General features: G+C 42.6%; 1 protein-coding gene across 1 annotated transcript; it reads right to left on the bottom strand.

Moving 5' to 3' along the window:
• Nucleotides 1-610: 610 nt before the first annotated feature.
• mybpha (myosin binding protein Ha) lies at nt 611-21,160 on the bottom strand. The gene is made up of 14 exons (XM_053424735.1): nt 20,914-21,160; nt 18,715-18,744; nt 18,344-18,409; nt 16,830-16,964; nt 16,294-16,461; nt 13,506-13,594; nt 13,208-13,403; nt 12,766-12,905; nt 12,366-12,525; nt 11,597-11,733; nt 4,277-4,463; nt 3,460-3,517; nt 935-977; nt 611-849 (listed from the first exon to the last, which is right to left on the bottom strand). The coding sequence occupies exons 1-12, from the start codon at nt 21,158-21,160 to the stop codon at nt 3,483-3,485; spliced, it is 1,590 nt and encodes a 529-aa protein (XP_053280710.1). The 3' UTR covers nt 611-849; nt 935-977; nt 3,460-3,482.
• Between the last annotated feature and the right edge of the window lie 162 nt (nt 21,161-21,322).

Genomic DNA, 21,322 nt, shown 5'->3' with positions numbered 1-21,322 from the left:
CTTTGGAAGCTCTTTCTACAATTCTGTAACTGCTTTGTTAGAATGTTCTGTAAATAAAAAATATTGACAGCATAGTCATTTAATCATCCAGTATATGTTCTTTCAGTCTTCTCTAAATTTGAGCAAAGCAATACAAAATATTATTCTTAAACAACCTTTATTTGTTTTATATAAACCCAATAAACATTAACACTAGTAAAAGCTTAATGTCTGTATTAATGATAGGAGTGTACTTTTATTAAAATGTTGTGCAATGTATAATTAGCTGCAATACAACTACGGTCTTATAATTGCGTTGGTGATTTTAAATCTTTATCTGATGTATTCATGATACTTGTAATTGTTTTAATTCATTCCTTGATGTGTTGTTTATGTTTATTCATTGTGAACATCTGTCGCTTCTAAGGTCTGTCTTGAAAAAGAGATTGAAAATCCCACGAGACTGCCTGATTAAATGAAACATAAAATAGAGCCAAATAATGTATGATAAAATACATATTTTTATTGAAACATCCATACAGTCAGTGCAGTAGCATGTCTAAGGGTTCTCTGTTTTATTGAGCAGTACATATAAATACTATAACAAACAGCAAATGGACACAGGCTGAAAAAAAAAACAGGCTAAATATAGCCTTACAAACATGTCACCAACTAAAATAACACACAACTGGCAGAGTGGGATGGGTCGGGTGGTGTGGTTCCTCCCTGCATACTGGGAGGAGAGGGTGAGTCGGGATGTGATGGTGGAAATAAAATGGAGATGTTGGTATGTTGCTCTGTCCCTTTCTTCATTATGTACACACTGCTGCACAGCCAGCCATGACTTTCTCTCTCACCTCCTCAAGCACTCTGGACAAGATAGGAGAGATGTACAGAGAGGCATTTATTATACACACACGTTCAAACACACGCAAACACACACTCGTGAACTTACCACACAACATAAGACCTGGACTTCTGCTGGTCCATTAAAGGAACTGGGGGGAAATAATTTAAGCAAAAAGAGGGTTAAATGGGGTCACGAGGTGTTAACAACAGGAATGTTCTGGGAGAAACTGCGTGCGTGAGTGTGTGAGCGTGAGTGTGTTTGTGTGAAGCTGTTGATTTGCTTGAGGTGTGTCTATCTGTCAAATTCGCTGAATATTTTCCATAGAGGATTAAAAGGTTTGGTATTTTCACTCCGAGCTCGTTATCCCTTCTTCTCACAGCAATCCGCTTGGCCTGTTGACTCATGGTAATGTGAAGAGTTTGGCTGTGTGTCAGATCATCTGGAGTCATTTTTAGAAGCCGTGGAGTGCTGCGCTGACATCACCCCTACCCCCCCCCCCCCTTCACCTTAAGGCGCTCCTCGCACTCCCTCGGTCTAATCCCTCGTTTTCCCCTTGAGAGGCCCCCCCCATGTGTGGCTGTGCATTCGGGGACTGCATCCTGACACTCTGTAAAGACTCACTGGCACGACCACGTCATCTATAGGGCCCAGTTTGCACTCGCGATGAAGCCGATCCTCTGGTAATCTGACCACAAGTGGACAGCTGTAAATACAGGTGTGAATGCATCCAATCACATCGAGGATGTGTCCAGATCTGATCACTCGAGCCACACTAGGAGGGGGGTTTGTGGTCAGGAAGGCATGTGACCCCATTAGCCGAACAGTGTGAACACACGTGTCCCTGACCGTACTGAAGGTCAACTTTGTAGTGTGCATGTAGAGCAGCAACTGCATTTAAATAATACATGGAACTGAGGCCCTGCGTTCAAGGTTGAGGACCAAAATGACACAGCTCTTCCTCATATTTGAGTCTTTTCTCTTTGGCAGCGGTCATGTGTGTTGGAGGGCAACACATAAATCCCATATATCAACTAGATAACGAGATATATGCTAAATGATCTGTATTTTTATAGCACTTTTTCTGGTCTTTTGCCATTCACACAGACTTTCATACTGCGCATATATGTGTTTCTATGAGAACGGCATAGTATTACTAGGTGTGTATTTAGAAACTAGTGTTGACCATGAAACATATGGCCTGTGTTGCCAAAGTCTGATACAGCCGATCCCTCTGGGCCATAAACAACCATTGTTGTTTAAAACCTTTTAAAAACATAATTGTCCCTTCATTAACATGGATGTGGGTAATGTAATGTATAGTCAGTCTCTCCATGTTGCTGCTGTAGGAGAACATCGAGTCTGCAGCTGAAAATAGTCCTGAAACAATACATTATTTTGTTTTTTGTTAAAACTTAAATTGTCCAGCTATTGTTGGTCATTTTCTACTTCAAGTTTTTAGAAATAAAGGCAGAAACCTCCAGAAAGGATCATTATCTTGGAAAATTTTGTGTGACTCATAAAACAGTCAGACAAAATAATAAAAACATGTTGACAGCCTTATCAACAGCAAAGGCCAAATCTAATTCAGTCACCCCTCATTTCTGAAGGTCATGATTCAAGAAAAATAAGTAAAAACAATAAAGATGGAGGCATAATTAACCGCTCATGTTCAAAAGCGACAGAATTAAAAGACAGATCATTCCCCACATTGTGGTTTATTCATCATTTCCTATCTTAACCTCATTTATGTGCAGTCTAATGCGGTTTGGGTCCAGACAGGCTGTCAGCAAAGATGACAGAAGAGGAGAGAGAATTCATGAGCGACGTGCTGCCTTCTAAATATATTGAATGTAATTGGTCCCTTTGCTCACATGCCTTCATTGGCCGGCAGGGACAGAGATTAGTGTTTCACTTTGCCACAAAAAGAACCGGGGGCATGTCCCTAACGATGAAAGAAAACCATTTTCATTTGCTCTCAAACTCTTTTACAACCCTCAACTATCTCGTGCATCGCTTCACTGACATTTTTCTTCATCTGTCACCTCATTCTCCCCTGCTCAAATATCTTGCCCTTCTTTTCCTCCCCTTGTTCCTGTGTGTGTTTTTCACCCTCTCTCACCCCCTTTCTCCTCATGCGTCTCTTGTCAACAGTGGTAATGACACAGAGAGTCTGCTGACCTTCCTTGAAATGCTACACCTCTCCAGCATTTAAAAAGCTGAAATGAAAGTGCCGGCGAGGGTATATATAGAAAACACGAAATCTGTATACACATGAAATATGGTATTTCTATTGACTATATTAATCTTTGCCACGTTACCACATCCGAAAGCAGGGCCTGTGACCAACAATAAGTAATAGACAGATATACTATTGGTTTTAATTGGATGCTGTAAGTTTTAAAACTATTCATGGTAGGTCAGGAGGCGTAGGAGCATCATCAGCCAAACACATCGAACTGTATCATTGTTGCATACCCACAGTGTTCAGGAGAGGAATCAGTATGAGCCGTGTTGTCATAGTGACGGTAGAAACGTGTGATTGAAGGGTATTTTTGAGGAGATGAAGATATATATGGTACAAATGAAGATCAACGATAAGATATATGTATTTCTTTGTGATTGATTCTTACCTCTGGAGATTCAGAAGTTTCGTTTATTTTCGCTTTTCAGCCTCCCCGATAATTACCTCTGTTGAAAGTGAAAAAAAGGTCATGTTTAAAAACTAAAATTATAATTTTATATTACACATAATAATTACACAGTTTCGTGAGAGTCAACGAGTACAAAATCTAGTAAATCTGATGATATGATCCATCCTTTAATGTCCATATGTTTCCCCATGAAAAGACCTTGTTTGAACAAATTCTTCTTAAAGATGTTTCATCCTTAAGACGCCAGCAGATAATCTGTGTTCAGCTGATTTTAGTTCAGAGGTTGTAGCATAGAATTCAGGCTATACAGTGACTGATGGGTTCCTTCATCACCATAAAAATAAACACCACAGTTCACTTTCAGTCGATCACTCATGTACCATCCTGGTGTCATATCATTATTCACTACTGTCCCTTCCCCGACCCCCACTATTGCAATGCATCCTGTGGTTCTATAAATTAACCTGCTGCAACTGATGCTACGACCAATATACCATCATCGACTCAGAGGTCATGTGGCGATAAATAATGAAATGTTTTATTTGCATGGTTTTAGCTTAAATTAAATGTTTTCTGGAATGATTTTGGCTAAAATATGCTATTTTTAATAGGTTTTATTTATATGAATCATTTCACGATCCCCCTTCTGTGTCTTTGAAACCATGGGGTTCCAAACCCTAGTTTGGGAACCATTAGTGCACAACGCTAACAGTAAAAAAGTGTTTGAGTAACTTTTCAAAACACTACTAGTTAGCTTTTTTAAGTAGCATCTTTGTGTGGAGAATGTCGTACGTACGTTTGACCTCCAGCTTGCAGGACACTGTGGCCTCTCCCTGGGCGTTCTTGGCTCTGCAGGTGTACACGCCGCCGTCGAAGCTGCCCGGCTTACGGATCTCCAGTGAGCAGATGCCTTGGTTGGAGATCTTACGATACTTGGGGTCGTCGCCGATGATCATCTGATTTTTCATCCACTCGATCTGTGGCTGAGAGGAGGAAGAGGAGAAGATACAAAGGATCAGGTGATGGATACAGGATTCACTTACTTTAGACATATATATATATATATTTGTGAGTTTGCGCAAGATGCAAGAAATAAAAGTCCAAATGTAGTGAATCAAAAGGGGATTTCAAAACTGGTGGAGGTATGCGCTCTATTGAGGGACATTATTATATCTGACGTTCAGTCTTTGCTGTGTTGCATAATACTTCAATATCAATTCTTGTCTTTACTTGACTCCAGCACAACAGACATTTCCTTCTTTTTCAGAGACACTTACAAAAAAAACCTGAGCAGGCTGGATATTCAGTTTGCTGTCAACTAGTCCTCCAGTGAGTAACGTAAATATCGTGCTGAGGACGGCTGTCGGGTGGACGGAGTAACTCAAACCCTTCTCCTGACCTGAGATATGTTCTTCTCTGGGTTTCAGTGACACTCTCCCTGCATGAATTCCATCATGTTCCAGCTTCATGAAGGTTGATTGGGCTGATCGAATTACGTCTTCAACGCCTTTAGTTCTGCTTGCGACACGTTTTCAGAATATAGGTTTCTTCTATTTAAAGAACTGATGTACTAGTTTAGAATGTAAATAATTTAGAGCAAGTAGGTAATTTTTGTCACAGCTGTTATTATTGAGCTCCACAGTTTTATTGACAGTGACGTATGCAGGAACTGATCCGTGATATTCTTTATCGCAGTTTGAGATTTTTAATGCAAGTTCCAACACGCGTGAGGATTTTTTTATTTGAAAGTGAAATGAAACTTGGAAGAGAAGCTCAAGTTAAACTAAGCTGGGTTGGTAAATGAGAATTAAAGACGTCCGCTGCGTCCTCTCAGTGTTCATCACCCTGCTGACAGAGGGGGGCCAGAATGAGGGACATGATTTCATACTAGGCTGACAACCAGGATCCCTATATCGAGCCTTTGGCAGCGGACGAGATGCTGCATGCTGCTGATGATGATGATGACGATGTTGATGATGTTTTTGCAAACCGATACCTCCAACACATGTTAATGCTGCTCCTGTGGCCATCTTGCTAGACTTGCAGCTTTGAGATGTTTTTTATGAGGAACGTTTGCGTGAGATGGATGCGTTAGAAAAAGGAAACAGCATTTTTGATGATTCAAAGAAATCTGTAAGGGGGATAGGGGATGGTTTGGATGTGTCAAAATGAATTTCTAGTTAAACAGCGTGGTTCAACAACTGATCTGAAATTGTAGAGACATTCATGCCCTCCTGAATTTGGTGATGTCCTTAGTTTTCTTCTAGTAAGTTAAGTTCTTCGAGCTGATGGCAGCTTGTCAAAGATTCTTTTATACGCTTTTATTCGCTCGTTTCCCCCAAAAAGTACTTCAGTAGTATTAAAGGTACTCCAGCATACAAACTAAAGTAGCACTCAGAAGAACACATACCTCCACAAGGCCCAACAGTCCCTTTACAAACTCACTCACTCATATACATATTTCCTCTAGATCCATGAATTATCCCCTCACGAATTGATGAAAAGACCAAAAGTCTCACAATATTAAAGAAAAAAAAGAACAAAAATCCGGGATCCGCCACCTTATCTGGATCAGGACTAAAGGTCATTGGGTTTTTTCCGTGACCCATACCACATCTGTCCACCAAGTTACATGACAACCCTTTGTGTCATTCTGCTTAATAATACACAAGCAAATGCAGATAAAAACACAACTTCCTCGGTGGAGGAGGTGACCAACAGTGCAGGTTTACTATACAGCTGTTTTTTAGTTACACATGTAAGAGGACGAGGTGCTCTCAAGCCTGGACTCACTTGTTTCAGTCAGTCTCAGCTGAGCAGCTGCATACCAGGCAGTTAACAACAGGCAGATACATAAGGACTTTTTTGGAGAATAAATCACGCAAATCTACTCAAGAATATTCCCCCCAAAAGACGTGAAAATTAGCATATTATGTCCAATTTAAATTGCTTATTGCCCTTTACATTTAATATCCATCATCTCCTGGCAATGGACGTGCTATTTCTGAGCCTACTTTATTAGTGGAGTGTTTGGTTTAATTGACAATGAGATAAGAAGCTAAACAACCCGCCACTTGTCTCTTCCTCCTCTTATTATTGTATCTTCCTCTGCCTCATCGTGTCTGTGTTTGGACATCTGTGTGGGGACGGTCAGCCACACTGATAACAGAGCTGCAGTGTGAGCGGGCGGCAAAAATAACATTTCACTCATCCACAAGAGGACAGCGAGCTATAGCTCTTATCAGTGTCTGTCCTTTGTCTTTGCTCCTTATCTTTCCCACCCTGCTCTCTGCCTCTGGACGTGACAGCTCTTTATCAGAGGCAGCGGGACGACTTATCACGCTACATGCCCCATGTCTGCTGGAGCTCCTCAGCAGTTCTCAATGGGCTCTGGTGTCTGAGCCGCAGAGGAGAAGGCGCCTCATGAACACACTGTAACACGCCTACAGCACATAGTCTCAAAGAAAAAATGTTTGAGATGTAAAGAGAGAGAGAGAGAGAGAGAGAGAGAGATTAAAATGCAAAAGTGACAGCACATGCAGGATCGCGTTGGCAAGACAGAGGTAATGAGAATATTTTATGTAATTCAGTCAATCAGTTAATTCGATTTTTAACTCAAATGTAATTATGTGGCTCATAATGGTGCAAAGATGAGGATTAATCTGTGACAGCAGTTATATATGAACAGTGTCCTACATTCAGAGCATGTGGTAAATGCCTCTTTCCATTGTCGCCTACAGACCATGACATTATGTGTTAATTAAAACCACAGACCACTTGCATACCTTCGACATCTTCAGCACAATCCGTGAGATATTTTCTCATTTTACATATTTTAAAAAAAGTAGGGCTGTGAAATGATTAAAATTTTTAATCAAATTAATCACAGGTTTCTATGGATTAATCATGATTAATCACATTACCGATTTTCTCGGAATATTTTTGTGAAAACAAGATTTATGACATTTAACTTTTCTTTTGTGCTGCAACTCAGCAGTTCTTCAGCAGTTATCATTGCTTTTCCATATGGAACATTAATATAATCTTCATCCTAAACAGTATTCGGGCCCCTTAGCCATTGTGTGGTTGAATAAAACTTTTTTTTTTAAAATCAAACAGAAATTATTTGAGCTTCTTAGCCATAGGATGGTTGACATTTTTTATATTTTTTGTCACACAACCTTTAACCACACCATGATACAATCTAATGCCTCTAAAGGCCCTCTTAGCTACTCGGTCTTTAGCCAGTTGGTGAGGCAAACTAACTTGTTCAAATTCTCTGACAGTAAAGCTGACCGCTTCTTTTGCACAATGTGTCCTGCGAGTGAGTCTGGTTTGTCGCATTCCCCTTGAACGCCCCTCACCGACCAACACATGCTTCGCGTTGCGGTGGTTAGGCGGGTATTGCTACGGTGAAACGATAACGTCTTCTCGCAGAGTGTGCATATCACCTTGGTTTTACTGAATGTTCGATCTTTGTTTTTTTGGAACACGATCTTCCCGTCCAGAAGGTCCTCAGGTTCATCAGAATTATCAGAGCTGCCAACTTTTCAAAAAACCTTGGAGTGAGATTTTGTCGGGGGTGACCAACATTTTGCCGCGCACACAGCCACACACGTTGGTGGCTCAAATATCAGGGAATTGTTGGAATTTGGCGTTGTATCCATGTTGTTCGCTGCATTCTGGTGGCCTTTGGGGCCCGAAGTCGTTGATAGGAGCGGCCGACTGGAGATGGACAACATTGGTTACATTCTGTGACGCAAAGACATAGCTGAAGGTCCACCCCCAGGAAATGTTGGTTTAAGTAGATGTTGTTTCCTGCATTCTAGTGGATTTTTGGGTGGTATGCTAAAGATGTGCAATACCTGAACTTCTTCTGATTCATGTTCCTCTGATCATGACTTGTAAGGCCTTCTAGCCTTGAGCTGAACATTCAACCAGAAAACTATTGTTGTGCCTCAATGACCACAATATAGCCTAATTAATAGACCTTTGTTTAAGATTTGACCAAGGTAGGTTGATTGACATTTTGATTACAATGGTTTTCAACTAATTCTGAACTGAAACCTAACCTATATTTTAAATAATTGTATTCTTAAGAGCAGTTAATGATTTATGTTCGCCTCCCACCACACTTTCCATCAGACAAAAAAGTGCAACAAATAAAGTGCTTAAACAGTAGCCTTTTTAAGCAACACAATGGACCCTCTTCCCCAAAATAAAATTTGTCTGGAGCCGCAAAACATATTTGATAACAAAGCTAATAAAGTTTTATATAAAGTTATACTATACTAAACTATGGTTTGTTGCATTTATGAAATTATCGAACAACAATAAAGAAAACTGTTGACATTTGATTGATATTTTTACCTGTTACAACAAAGGAAAAACCAAACGCTTATGAAGAGAAGAAAATACACAGGCAAGTGTCGGCCTACTTTGAAATAAATTAAACACAGACCTTTGTAGGGTTATTTGAGTCCTCCCCGTATTTGTGGAAAATGCATGAAATAAGAAGTACCCTATTTTTAAATAAATAAAAACATATAGCTGCAGCCTAATAGCTTAAAAATATATATTTTAGTTGGCGAAATATTTAAACGAAAAGTGAGAGCAGGTCAGGCTGGAGGCGGACACAGAAACTGCAGCTCGGTAGAAACCAACTGCAGCTTCTGCTCTGATCAAGACGCTGAGCTCTGATCAGCTGAGACCAGAGAAACTCTGTGTTTTCACTGTTTCCAATGAGCAGCCGGTGAGTCAGTGACCAGCTCCTTCACGTGAAGGAGCTCTGGTCTTGTGTCTCTGAGCGAGTGCGCGGGGCGGGGGGCGGAGCCTCGGGACCGGTGCGCTATCTGGGGCACACACACACACACACACACACACACACTCGCCCGCTCCTGGTACTTCATGACGGCCTGATACGATGATGTTTTAAAAAATGATCTTGACTTAGTCAACCACCAACATTTTCGTCTCGTCTCGTCAACAAGTTAAAATAGATTTAGTCATGCGCTTCACTTCAAAGATCCAGGTTTTTTTTGGCGTGAGAAATTGGATGTGTGGCGTGAGTGCGTGTGAAAACATGCAAAAGCGTGTGTCACACGGCGGAAGCGTGAGAGTTGGCAGCTCTGGAATTATCCATGTTGTTTGTTTGTTTGAATGGCAGCTGCCGTCTGACTGCATTAGAGCGGCAACTAGTGCAGAGGCGGCGGAATTGGAAGGTCCTTCTGCGCATGCGTTAAATGCGTTAAAAAAAAAAAAACGAATTAATCCTGTAATTTAATCATAACGCGTTAACGCGTTATTTTTCACAGCTCTAAAAAAAAGATATTATTACATTCACTTTACATTTTTTCAAATTTTTCTTGTGTGTTTGCTTGTGTGTTTTTTTAGAATGATTACACAAAAACTGTTAAAATGATATCCATGACATTCCCTTTTGGTGCAGCATTTTTCACTCTCTTTAGCATTGTGACATTAAAAACATTTCCGTTGATTTCTCAGAGAATAATAAATGGATCTTGATAAAATAAATGTTTAGGTGATTGACCTCTGATACATTTGGTGCAGATCCAGATATAATCCCTCTCTAGTGAATTTAAATGTTTTCACAATGGGACTGTTGCCCCCTAATATATAATATGTTGCACGAAACACCAACGCAAATTCCTTATATGTTGAAAAACCTACTTGGCAATAAATCTGATTCCGATAGTTGGATGTGTTTTTATGGATGTGTTACTCTGTAAAAAAAATCATGCTATCTCTTCTGGACCAGCTGTCAATGAAACAATTATCTATGAGCCCAACGCTATCTATTACCCATCAGCCCCTCTTTTCTTAGTCCTCAGGCATGTAGCTCACTGCCTTCTTCAGTTTCTGTTTGATTTGTCTCAGCTACATCTCCGAGCGCCGCTGCCCTTGGTGACAAGCCAAGGGCAGCAGGGACAGATGATCAAATGTATTTCTACCTCGGCGGTCAACCTAAGCCGTCTGAGTCAGCCAGACAACTGTAAAGATATGTTTAACCAGAGCGGTGTCCGCCAAGCACACTGAGAGGCGTACTGAAATTTCACATTGACATACCAGTGAAAGCCTTGCCCCATGTCTGCAGGGGATCGTTAATACCTCATTGGAAGCAGTATATCACACACTCAAACGATTTATAGAGGAACTCCATCAGGAACAAATGGCTTAAATTCGAAATAACGGACGTCTAATCAGGAAAACAGGGATGAATCTTTTCTATATAATCAACAGATGTGTCCTCAGGCCTCATTTACTGTGAGTATAGTTCAGTCAGGAACACTTTGTCATAATCTTACCCATTTATTGCACAATGGGAATACAGTTATGCTTGGCGCAGATGGCTCCATTCTTTGGATGTTCCCTGGGTTAGCCAAGCAGCGTGCTTAGATAAAACAGGGAACACGTGCAAAATCCCACAGTGGGCGTAGCAGGCATGATACATTTGTTCAAGATGAATGCCATTTACCGCAATCATGTTTGGACTCAGTACTAAAAGGTGGAGGCTGGGGTGGTGGAGGCAAGTTGCCGGCAGCAGGGCGTGAGTGGCAGTGTAGCCGAGCAGGGGTCAGTGAGGAAGAGGTCGTATTTAAAGAGACCACGTTGGTGAATGAATGGGCTGTGATTGGTTAATGTGACCGACGAGCACCCATAAACCTTTCAGTAGCTGACAGCTTATGTCAGCTGAGCACATGACTCCGTGTCCAGCATGAACTAAGGTGATGCTTCATTAATCAGTCAGGAGGTGGGATTAGCTATCAGTGAACAACCACAGACCGTATATGAAGATGGACGACACGTCTCTAATTCCAACCACTATCCAGACGTGAAGCTAATAATATCCAGGATACAAACGCTGCCATCCTGCAATGATAACGCCATTTAGACCCAGAGTCTGCCCAATAGTGATGATGGGAGTTGTAGACGTTTAACAGTAACAGTACAGTGATCCTTGAAAAGTTGCGATGACAAAATGAATTATAGGTGATGGGTACTAGTGCAACTTTTGCTATTTTCAAAATGGAGGAAACAGCAATTTGTTGTCCCCTCATTAGAACATAGACAGTAAGAGTTTGAGGGAATGTCTGACCTTGGGACTTCCACGGACAGAACACAGCAGCTTGGTGGTGTATCCCACAGTGGCAGCGCGGTCGTTGAGGGCGGTGGTGAACTTTGGGGCCTCGGTGAAGTCGTGGTCCACGTACTGGGGAGGCTTGTAGACAATACCTGTGAAACCATTAAGCAAATATCTTATTGAGATCTCGAGGTGACGCCTGTAAAGCCGTTTTCAGACATAAACTCCGATAAAATCCAGAAAATTGGCTCAACACAGATATTTGTTTTAATTTTGTTTCTATTTTATTTTTGCGTCTGTCGCGTGTTAGAAGCGGGGATCCCCTGTTGAGTTCTCACATCGACTTCTCCAGGATTTCTACGGACTATATACGAGGAGGCCAGATACAATCGACCAATAACTATTAAAAAAAATCGAGGTAATCAATTAAATTGAGAGGACTCAACAATAAACAGGCATGGCTAAATACAAACACGCACACATACCAACAAGTGCAACTTCTGACAGCTGTCCTAATGTTGTCAGAGCCTCTTCAAATTTATTTCAGTTGTAGCTGGGCACGAGCCAAGAGAGCTACCCACTTATGAGTGCCAAGGCCATTTTCACGCCATAAGTCTTCTCTTTAAACACCCACACAAACATACACCCACACACACACACACACACACACACGGCAAATCATTAAAGCGTAAGTCGACACTTGAACGCCAGCACTGAAACTCTCGCTCGAACAAACAAACTGGCCGTGCAGTAATTCAAGTGCTGCTTGCATCAAGAAGCTCACCTGTCTTCAGGATGGTGGCCACCTGTTTGGTGACAGTTCCCTTCTCACTGATGCCCACCTGGTTCTCAGCGAACACCCGGAAAGCGTACGAGTTGCCCATGATGAGGTCTGAGACGGTGGCACTTAGCCTGTGGTAGTGCTCCAGCACGCTGAACCATTCCTGCATGCGGAGATACAGCAGACCTCAGTACAGCGACACTGATGTAACCTCGTCGGATCAGTTAAATCAATCAATCAAGCATTAATTAACGGGATATCTTTAGTTTTCATTTTTACATCCACTGTGATCAACCTGTATACAGGAAGAGACAGACTTCCATGAAGTGCAACTTGCGCCACGGACCAATCTGTTTCGGTGTAAGAATGTGTTTTTGTGTTTGCATGCGGACATCTGCCGTACCCCAGTCTTCCTGTCCGACTTCTGAACGGTGTAACCAGTGATGTCTGTGTTGCCGTTATCCTTGGGAGGGGTCCACTCGAGAGCAGCATTGAAGCCCCAGCTGTCCACCAGCTTCGCACTGACAGGAGAACCGGGCAGCTCTGAGGAGACACATAACTGTCAGCCATATCATTCAATTTATCACAGCAAGAACGGTGTCTAATCCCAACCACGTTGCATCAAAATGACTCATGAATTTGCGCGCTCCTCTGACAGCGGGCTCAAACGCCGGGTCGAAGGGCGTCATTGTTGGAGGAGTGAAGTGAAACGAACAAATCAACAAGTCAGCTCCTCAGTCGGAGGTCTGGAATGAGCTGGATGTCATGTCACACCTGCTTCCATGTCTGCATATGTGTGCTGGTTTGTGTTGTGTGCAAACGCATGCACGCCATGTGCGACTCACCCACAATCTGAAGGGTGAGCGCGGCTTTGTCTTCAAAGCTGTCCACTTTAACAGTCAGCTCGTAAACGCCGGAGTCCTCCCGCTCAGCTGTGCGGATGAACATGATGCTGTCGTTGTCGCTGTTCCTGATGTTGAACCTCTTTGTATCTACAGGCTGACCGTCCTTCAGCCAGGACACCACAGGTTTGGGCTTCCCCTGAGGAGATAGGACGAGACACAAGGTGAAGCGAGGTCAGACGTAATGACCGCTAAGTTTATTGTGTTGCCTTTGTATGAAATGTGTGTTTGTGCAGCTCACAAGAAAGGGGATGACCAGGTTGACCTGCTCTCCAACCTGCCTGATGACACGAGTTCTGAGCATGCGGGGCATGCGGATCCTGGGACGTTCTGAAAAACAAACACTCAAGTCAGACACGTTTGTCCTCTGCCTCTTTCACCGTTAGTTTGTTTACTCTGATTAACTGATCTGCTGCAGTCGTTGGTACATTTTGAACACAGGAAATAACCTGGACAGCCGAGTACAGGGTTGTGTGTCATGTACACCTCCGAGTGGGATATGTTTAAAATGGCAGGTCAACAAGACCAGAAAATAAAGCAGTCACAGCCACGCCAAGCTTCATGGTTGAGGGTACAAAATAACATATTATTTTATTTTAATCAGTAGTGTAGTAAATCAAGCAAATTAACCATATTAATTAAATGTTGAAGTTTTATGATTAAAGTAATAAATAAGTTATAAACAGGTTATTTTACTGTGGACTTTTTTGAAAAGATGAGGATCTTGTATGACTTGGAGCGGAACCTATATGTTGATCTATTGGTTGATCAACAGAAATTGGCATTGATATTAATTGAAGACATTCTCTGCTTTCAGCTTCTAAAAAACGTGCTACTTTACTCTATCATATAAATAATTGTTGTACATTATATATTCACAAATAATCAAAAACCAGCCCTAGTATTGACACTGTATATCTTCCAATATATGATAGTTAGACAAAGACAAACAAACAAATGAAATGAGTATTCATCTTGTTAGACTATCCTTTCCCTCTCCAGGATAAAGTAAGATTACGATACGAAATCTTACATTCACTCACAAAACAGCATCAAACTAAGCAGTCCACCATGTGGTTGTCAAATTCATTGCAGAGTTGTATTGATGATTGTCTTAAGTTATAAATAACAAAGGACGTAGGAAATCGAGCTGGGTAAAATGTCTGTGTCCGCTTGTGTGAGGAAAAGCAGAGTATCCAGGCAGAGAGAAGCAAAAGAGGAAGAACTCTTTTCCAGCAGCAACTTAAAATAGCTTCAGTGACCAGAACCTTGACACGTGTTCCCTCATGTCAAGGCACAAGAGAAGCAGCAGGAGGATTTCATCCCGGTCAACTGACTGGAGCGGTCCAACAGTTAAGTACAGTCTTAAAACTGTGCTGTATCCGTGTGGTTGAAATCATGTGGATCCATGGTGGAAGGGACTTTGTAAGACATTTTCCAGTGACTATGCCGGATGGCTTCATTTGGGCCAGGTGCTAAGTATCACTGAGAGCATCCCTTGCATGTTTTTGCATAAGCAGCAAATGTCTGAAAAGCTCACTGGGATTAGAGGACACCTAAAACCAGCAGGCTGCTGCCCTCCATCACCCCTCTCACCCTCTGTCTATATCTCCTTCTCCTTCTTCTTGTCTCCCCCTCCATTCACCCTCTTGTCCATCTTTTTCTAGCCCTCACACCGTCACACTTTCTCCCTCTGTTGCTCTTCATCTCCTTTGGATTCTTGCCCAGAATGCCTCATCCTCCCTGTCCTGACATTTGTTGCCGTAACACCGCTGCACACACTGGGATCCGGCTCATTTCCCATGAAGATCAGGTCCGCCTCCAGATTTGGCTCAAACACTAATCCCCACTAATCAGTACACTTCCAAGCAATGCCAAGCGTTGCAGGCATTACAACAACCAGTGGCCAGGAAGTCCTCCCACAAGCAGACTATAATCTGTTTGTCTCTGGATAAAGTGTCTTCGTCGGGGGCTTTCTCTATATGCTGGACAGTGTCTTTATGGTGAGGGCAGATGGGTGTCTGGTCGGGACAGCGTGTGACCGCCCAGAATGCACCAATTAGGCTCATGTTTCACTCACCTCAGATGACCAGCGGTTCTGATTTCATGACCGCTTTTTATCCGGTTGGGTTTCCTGTTTGTTCACAGCACTTTGACCCAAGACCAGGAAATACGTCTGAAATTCATCTGAAGCACGCAGTAAGCTGTGCTTCAGATGACTGGGGGTATCGAGCTCAGGCCTGCGCTACGTCAAAGTGAGTGAGAGCGGATGGAAACTCAAAACTGCAGGTCCACACTGTGACTTCAGTAAACTGTTGATGTGCGTGTGCATTTTCTTTGGGTATTTTTATAGACAGTGGTAGAAAGATGAGAGGAAATTAGCATCAAAGCCAATGTTACACTCGTACTGAAGTTAAATTATGATACATACAATAGCTTACATTAAGGGAAGGTCAAAATGGCTGCCTATATTTATGTAAGAGTTTTCTTAAGAGCATTTGAAATGTTTATTTTGATACATGCTAAATAAACATTATTATTATTGACTAGTCGTGTTATCTCTTTAACAAAGTGAGAAGAGTGAGTGTGGGAGATTGACCTCCTCATTAGTGGAGCCACACCTCCAGTAGATGCTGAAGATCTGTGTATAAACAAGTGAAAGGATGATTAATAGTTAATGACAGCGCTTGTCAACGCCACTGGGATTTATGTGCCTACATCTGTGGAGTCCATCAGGGGCCCTCAGACGTTATTACCACCTCTGCCTCCCTGGTTGCAACACGAGTATTTTAGGGAAAGGTCATGAGTTACAACCATCGCAGAGCTCCTGATGGAGAAGTTTGAGCCAGACAACCTTTTACAATTATTTTTACAGCCGGGAAATCCTCTATTTTGGGCTGTTGGGAAACATTATAATTTGAAATATAATTACATTTTTAGGGATCTTTTTCTCACTTTAAAATCTTTAAACAGATCATCCATGGCTTATGCAGTCAATAGAAATTGTCAGTGTACCAAGTGCTACTCACCAACAACCTCACGGATTGGCACGGGCGCAGCCAGTACACCAGGTTCACTGCGACCTCCAGCGTTTACAGCCACCACGCGAACAAGCAGCAGGTCACCGGCTGTCAGATTCTTGATGCAGAAGCAGTTTGCTGGGGTCAGTTCCTCGTTACCTACAACCCAGGCTGTTGCTGCAGGAGAACCCAGGGTTGGTTTTAGTATGTAGACTTTCGTACAGTTTTTTCTTTGGTTATGCATAAAGATGTACACATATCATGTAAAGCGTAAAGCATCCCTTAATGGGGCATGTTAAATGGTTTATCGCCTGTCGACACAAGTTTACAAACAACCTGCCCTTAAGAAGTACCCTTTGGCCCCCAGGAGGAAATCTAAGAGGACATGCCGTCATCTGAGCAAACGTGCACTTCTAAAAGGGGTGTCAGGAGATCCAGTGACAGCCGGTGAAATGCTGCCGGCCGTATACGGCCCGGACATGGCTATCTGCCCTCTGACACTCTGGGGACAGGTGCGGCCCCACAGCCTCTCACACACGACTCACTTCCATCCTTGCAGTACTCGATGGTGTATCCGTCCAGGCCGGAGTCTCCAATAGTCTCCGGCGTCTTCCATTGGATAGTGAGGCTGGAGTCGTTCACATCCTCCACAGACACATCCAGAGGAGCGCTGGTGGGGACTAAAGGAGGATCAGACAGAGCAGACTGATTCATGGTGGAAGAGGAGATCAGAGAGATGAGCTGATATCACCCTGAGAGAATAATTACACACATGGTTCCACTTATCAATCATTTAAAAAATCCCTGTAATATATAATAATATGTGTAGCAGCCGATTGTCAAACAGATAAACGTATCAAATCAAACTTCGAATTATACTAATCAAAGGGCCACTGTTGCACCATGGGTTGTGGTGTACGCGGATGGGAAAAACATAGTGTCCAAACAGATGTCCAGTTTCTGCGAAAAGCGTGGTTTATTTAACCAAACAGCGAGCAAACAAAGAACAAAGAAAATTCCTGTGCCTCTCCCGCTCCGGTAAAAAACCATTTGCCCACCCAGGTGCATGCTGGTCCCTTACCGACAGCCTACCTATATAACTTCAGGTGCCCCCCTACCGTGCCCAACTGAAACAAAACACAAATAATAAACAAGAAACACCTAAAGTAAACAAATAATAAACTAGAATACTAATAGAAATCTAATCATAATGAAATCAAGCAAATTGACTGAGAATAACCAAAAAACTAAATACTCACTAAACAAAATAATAAACTAAACAGCACTAAGTACTACAACTAAATAAATAGCTCCAACATTCCGGCCCCTAATTGTGCACTAAATCACAATTACTTTAATTTATCAAAGGAGCTATTCCCTCCACCCAATCTATGACTAGACAGTTCATGCATTAGCTTCAGTTCACTTTCTTCTTTATGATGTACCTGAAACAACAAAAGAGAGATATAGAGCCCTTGTCTATCGAATGGTCCAATGTCGTAAAAGAATAATATTTATATATTTCAGATTTTACACAACCCCTTGTCTATCGTGTGGTCCAATGTCGAATGAGTTTGTCTAGCACTGCAAGACTTTCAGTCCATTTCAAAGCAAAAAAGATAAACATTGGCTCCTTCCAGTTTCTCTAAAACAAGAATTTGATGCTTATCTTACTTTCATATTTTGACATGTGAACGGGGAAATAAAACAGGATATTTTACATTTTTCTAAATATTATAGACAAAACTGTCTAAATAATCAGTAGATCAACTGATAATGAAAAATGCACCTGAAGCCTGATCTTATAGTTCGATCTGTCTGTAAAGTCGTTCATCATTCTGTCATCCAGGGTGTTTAGTTACATCACATCCTTTAAAAACTCTCATAAGTTTTCATTGGTTCTATCGACAGGAAATAGTGGTTTCCAAACATTACAGGATGTCATTTCTGATACTGGAACAGATTTCTCATTTTATCCTGTGACAACTTCTCTCGTTGACCTTGACTGGGAGTTCAACACTGGACCAAGCCAACAGCAGAGCATAAATGCCGTCATTACCTGCAGGAGGTGGCGGCGTGGGGGCCTTGGGTGGCTCCTCAACAACGGCAGCTTCTGCTGGAGCAGCTAGCATTAAAGAAGCAGGAGGTTAATGCTCTTTTACAAACAATCACCAGCGACAAGGACCTAATAGGTATCCAGAGCATCTTTTCCATCGTGAAACTTCAAGCTGTAATGTTCCAACATTTTCAATGTGGATGTGCTACAGCGTGCCAATCACTGGAAAAGATACCAGGAAGCTCAATGCTTGTAAAGAATCCAGTGGCCCTCACAGCTGGGGAAAGGCATGATGTGTAGTTATCAGTGTTTGCAGCTTATATTTAATGGCTGGGTAGTGGTTTTGCAGTCTGGTTGGTGGTTTATGTTTTTACCATCTGTGGGAGCATCTGCAGCAGGAGCATCTGCAGCGGGAGCATCTGCAGCGGGAGCATCAGCAACATCTGCAGCAGGAGCATCTGCAGCAGAAGCATCTGCAGCGGGAGCATCTGCAGCAGAAGCATCTGCAGCGGGAGCATCTGCAGCAGGAGCATCTGCAGCGGGAGCAGAGTCCCCGTCTTCAGCAGCAGGAGCAGCAGCTAGCGTTAAAAAGCCATTAGGGAAGCATGTTAGGAGCTTACATTACGGCATGACTCATGCAGGACATTAATCTGTCTGAAGCTAATCTGATCAGCATATATTCTGTTGAAGGAAGCGGCAGGACGGAGCAGTGTGGACAAACATTTCTGTTTTCACCGAACAGGTGGATTTATGAGCCAATCTCTGATTCCTGAAAATATTGAAGAGACACTGCATCTTCACCCAGCAGAGGATCACTGCATGTCCACACCATGGGTTGGTTAAATAGACACATAGCTGTGCACAGCATGTACACAGTAGTGCACAGTAGGAAACAACCAAACACAAACACACCGTGCACTACAGCTTGTGTGTGGGCCGCCTGTGGTGTGTGTTTACCCTCAGCGGGAGCTGTCAGATCAGCTCCTTCCTCTCTTGCTGTGTGATGAAGTTAGCGGGTTACCTTTCAAGGTTAGCGGGGGGGAACACTGAGCCAATCATTATGCTGCAGGCACCATTTATGTACTTTACCAGCAAAGGATCTTGAGTGAAATTTGGATGAGAGCGGTTCATCCCTGGTGTTACCAGTAACTTGTGTCAATAACACTGGTGGGTCCAGCAATTTAACCATTACAGACACTGCCTGCATTTTGTTTTTGGCTTTTTCAGGAACTGCAGGATGCTGTTAAACAATCAATGATTGACTGTGAAAAAATTATTGTCAGAATTCATTGATAAATAAGAATATTGCTAATACACATTAAAATATTAGACACATAAAATATCCCAAAAAAGACTAATGCCAAAGCTGCTGTTAATAAAGTTACCTTTTATTTATACAGGTGAGCAAAACTTTTTTGCTCCAATGAAACTATATTCCAGTAAATAAGGATCGACAGCGCTTTGAGTTCAGTACACTCAGGCTGACGTGCAATAACTCCAAAGGTAATTTTAGTTCCTATTCAAATGATTGTTCTGTCATAGTTCGATTTAGACCAGACTACTTCTAATAATAATACAAGTAATAACCTTTAACACATAAACATTATCTAAAAGCCTTGTTAACATTTTATTAATACTTTCATCATATTTCTAATACTTCTCTGGAAAGTGGGTGAGTTGCTATATATGAGTGGGAAAGTTTTTGTCAGTCCAATCCGCTGACCCCGGGCCCTGAAACAGCCCGACCGGCATCACAGTGCATGAGATGCAGCTTTGTGTCAGTATCAGACTTCACTGTACTACACCTAAGGATGTAAGACATCTGAGAATATAAATGTGTCCACTGCTTTAAGGTCATGTCGTAACATGGAGAATCTCCACATTGTGAGGAGGAGTTGATCTTAAGAGGATGACGTTACAGCTGCTGCAGCAGCTCCTGTTTCAACAGTTGTGGCTGCTGTCTCCTTTGCTCTAAGTGCAGTGACTGACGACAGGCGCGAGGACTACAGATCTGTTGTTGCGTGTGAGAACCATGATCAGCTGCACCCACCTATTTTCTCAGTTTCCGGTGAAACTGAGTGTTGGTTTCTGTCAATGCAGCATGGCTATGTGTACACAGCAAATGACACACCAAAAAATGAGATGCAAATTTTAGTTTTTGTTTTACATCTATACACTGTCTTCTAATAGATATTAAACATTTCACTCAGTTGTCAGTTTAGTAGGCACCATGAGATTTAACTGATAAAGTCCTGCAACAAATCCTTCCTTCATTAAGGGCACAGTGTCCAACAGTATGATTTCAGATCCTTTGTGGTGTTTAAATGAGTCACTTTGTACAAAGCAGTGTTTCTGTTATATGGACAAGATAAAGCAAACACTGGTCTTCATTCCACACTGCAGAGCCTCAGCACCACAACACACCATGACCTCCAGGGAAGTAAAGTTTACCGCCGGAGTTGACTGCTCTTATTAAGTTTTATAAATGTTCTGACTTTGCTTTAAAGTTCCTTGTTTGTTTAAGTTTTTTCTGGTTAGTTAACTGAGGTGAATTTTCATCCATAGTACGGCACCTGGGGCGATTTCCTCCGCGGCGGGGGCGTCCTCAGCTGGGGCTGCGGGCGATGCTGCGTCTGCCTCCGCAGGAGGAGCTGCCTCGGCCGGAGCCTCAGCGGGAGCAGCGGCCTCCGGTGGAGCCTCAGCCGGTTCCGCAGGTGGAGCTTCTACCGGGGCGGGTTCAGGCTCCGGGGCCGGCTCAGGTGCCTTCGCGGCGGCCTTCTTGGCAGGAGACTTCTTGATGGGAGCAGGTTTGCCTGGCATCGCGCTGACTGATGGCCACTACTCTGAATGGGGGGAACTAGGAGGTCTAAAGGGAATATATATATATATGTGTGCTGAGAGGGTCGGTGGTGGGTTTCCACACAACTCCACCCATTCCCTTACTTTGATGGCCCCCTCCCCACCTCAGTCACATCATCATCT

This window comes from Pleuronectes platessa, chromosome 6 (assembly GCF_947347685.1).
Source record: "Pleuronectes platessa chromosome 6, fPlePla1.1, whole genome shotgun sequence".
Lineage (NCBI taxonomy): Eukaryota > Metazoa > Chordata > Actinopteri > Pleuronectiformes > Pleuronectidae > Pleuronectes > Pleuronectes platessa.
Note: the sequence above shows the minus strand (reverse complement) of the source record. Positions and strands in the feature narration are given on the sequence as shown.

Bases quoted from the DNA above. Each gene is read 5' to 3' on its own strand.
- mybpha (XM_053424735.1), bottom strand. From the start codon at position 21,160: ATGCCAGGCAAACCTGCTCCCATCAAGAAGTCTCCTGCCAAGAAGGCC. The intron at 12,526-12,765 runs GTACGGCAGATG...CTCCGCATGCAG, and splicing joins AGTCGGACAGGAAGACTGGG to GAATGGTTCAGCGTGCTGGA. The intron at 4,464-11,596 runs GTCAGACATTCC...TCCTCCTCTCAG, and splicing joins CTGTCCGTGGAAGTCCCAAG to CCACAGATCGAGTGGATGAA.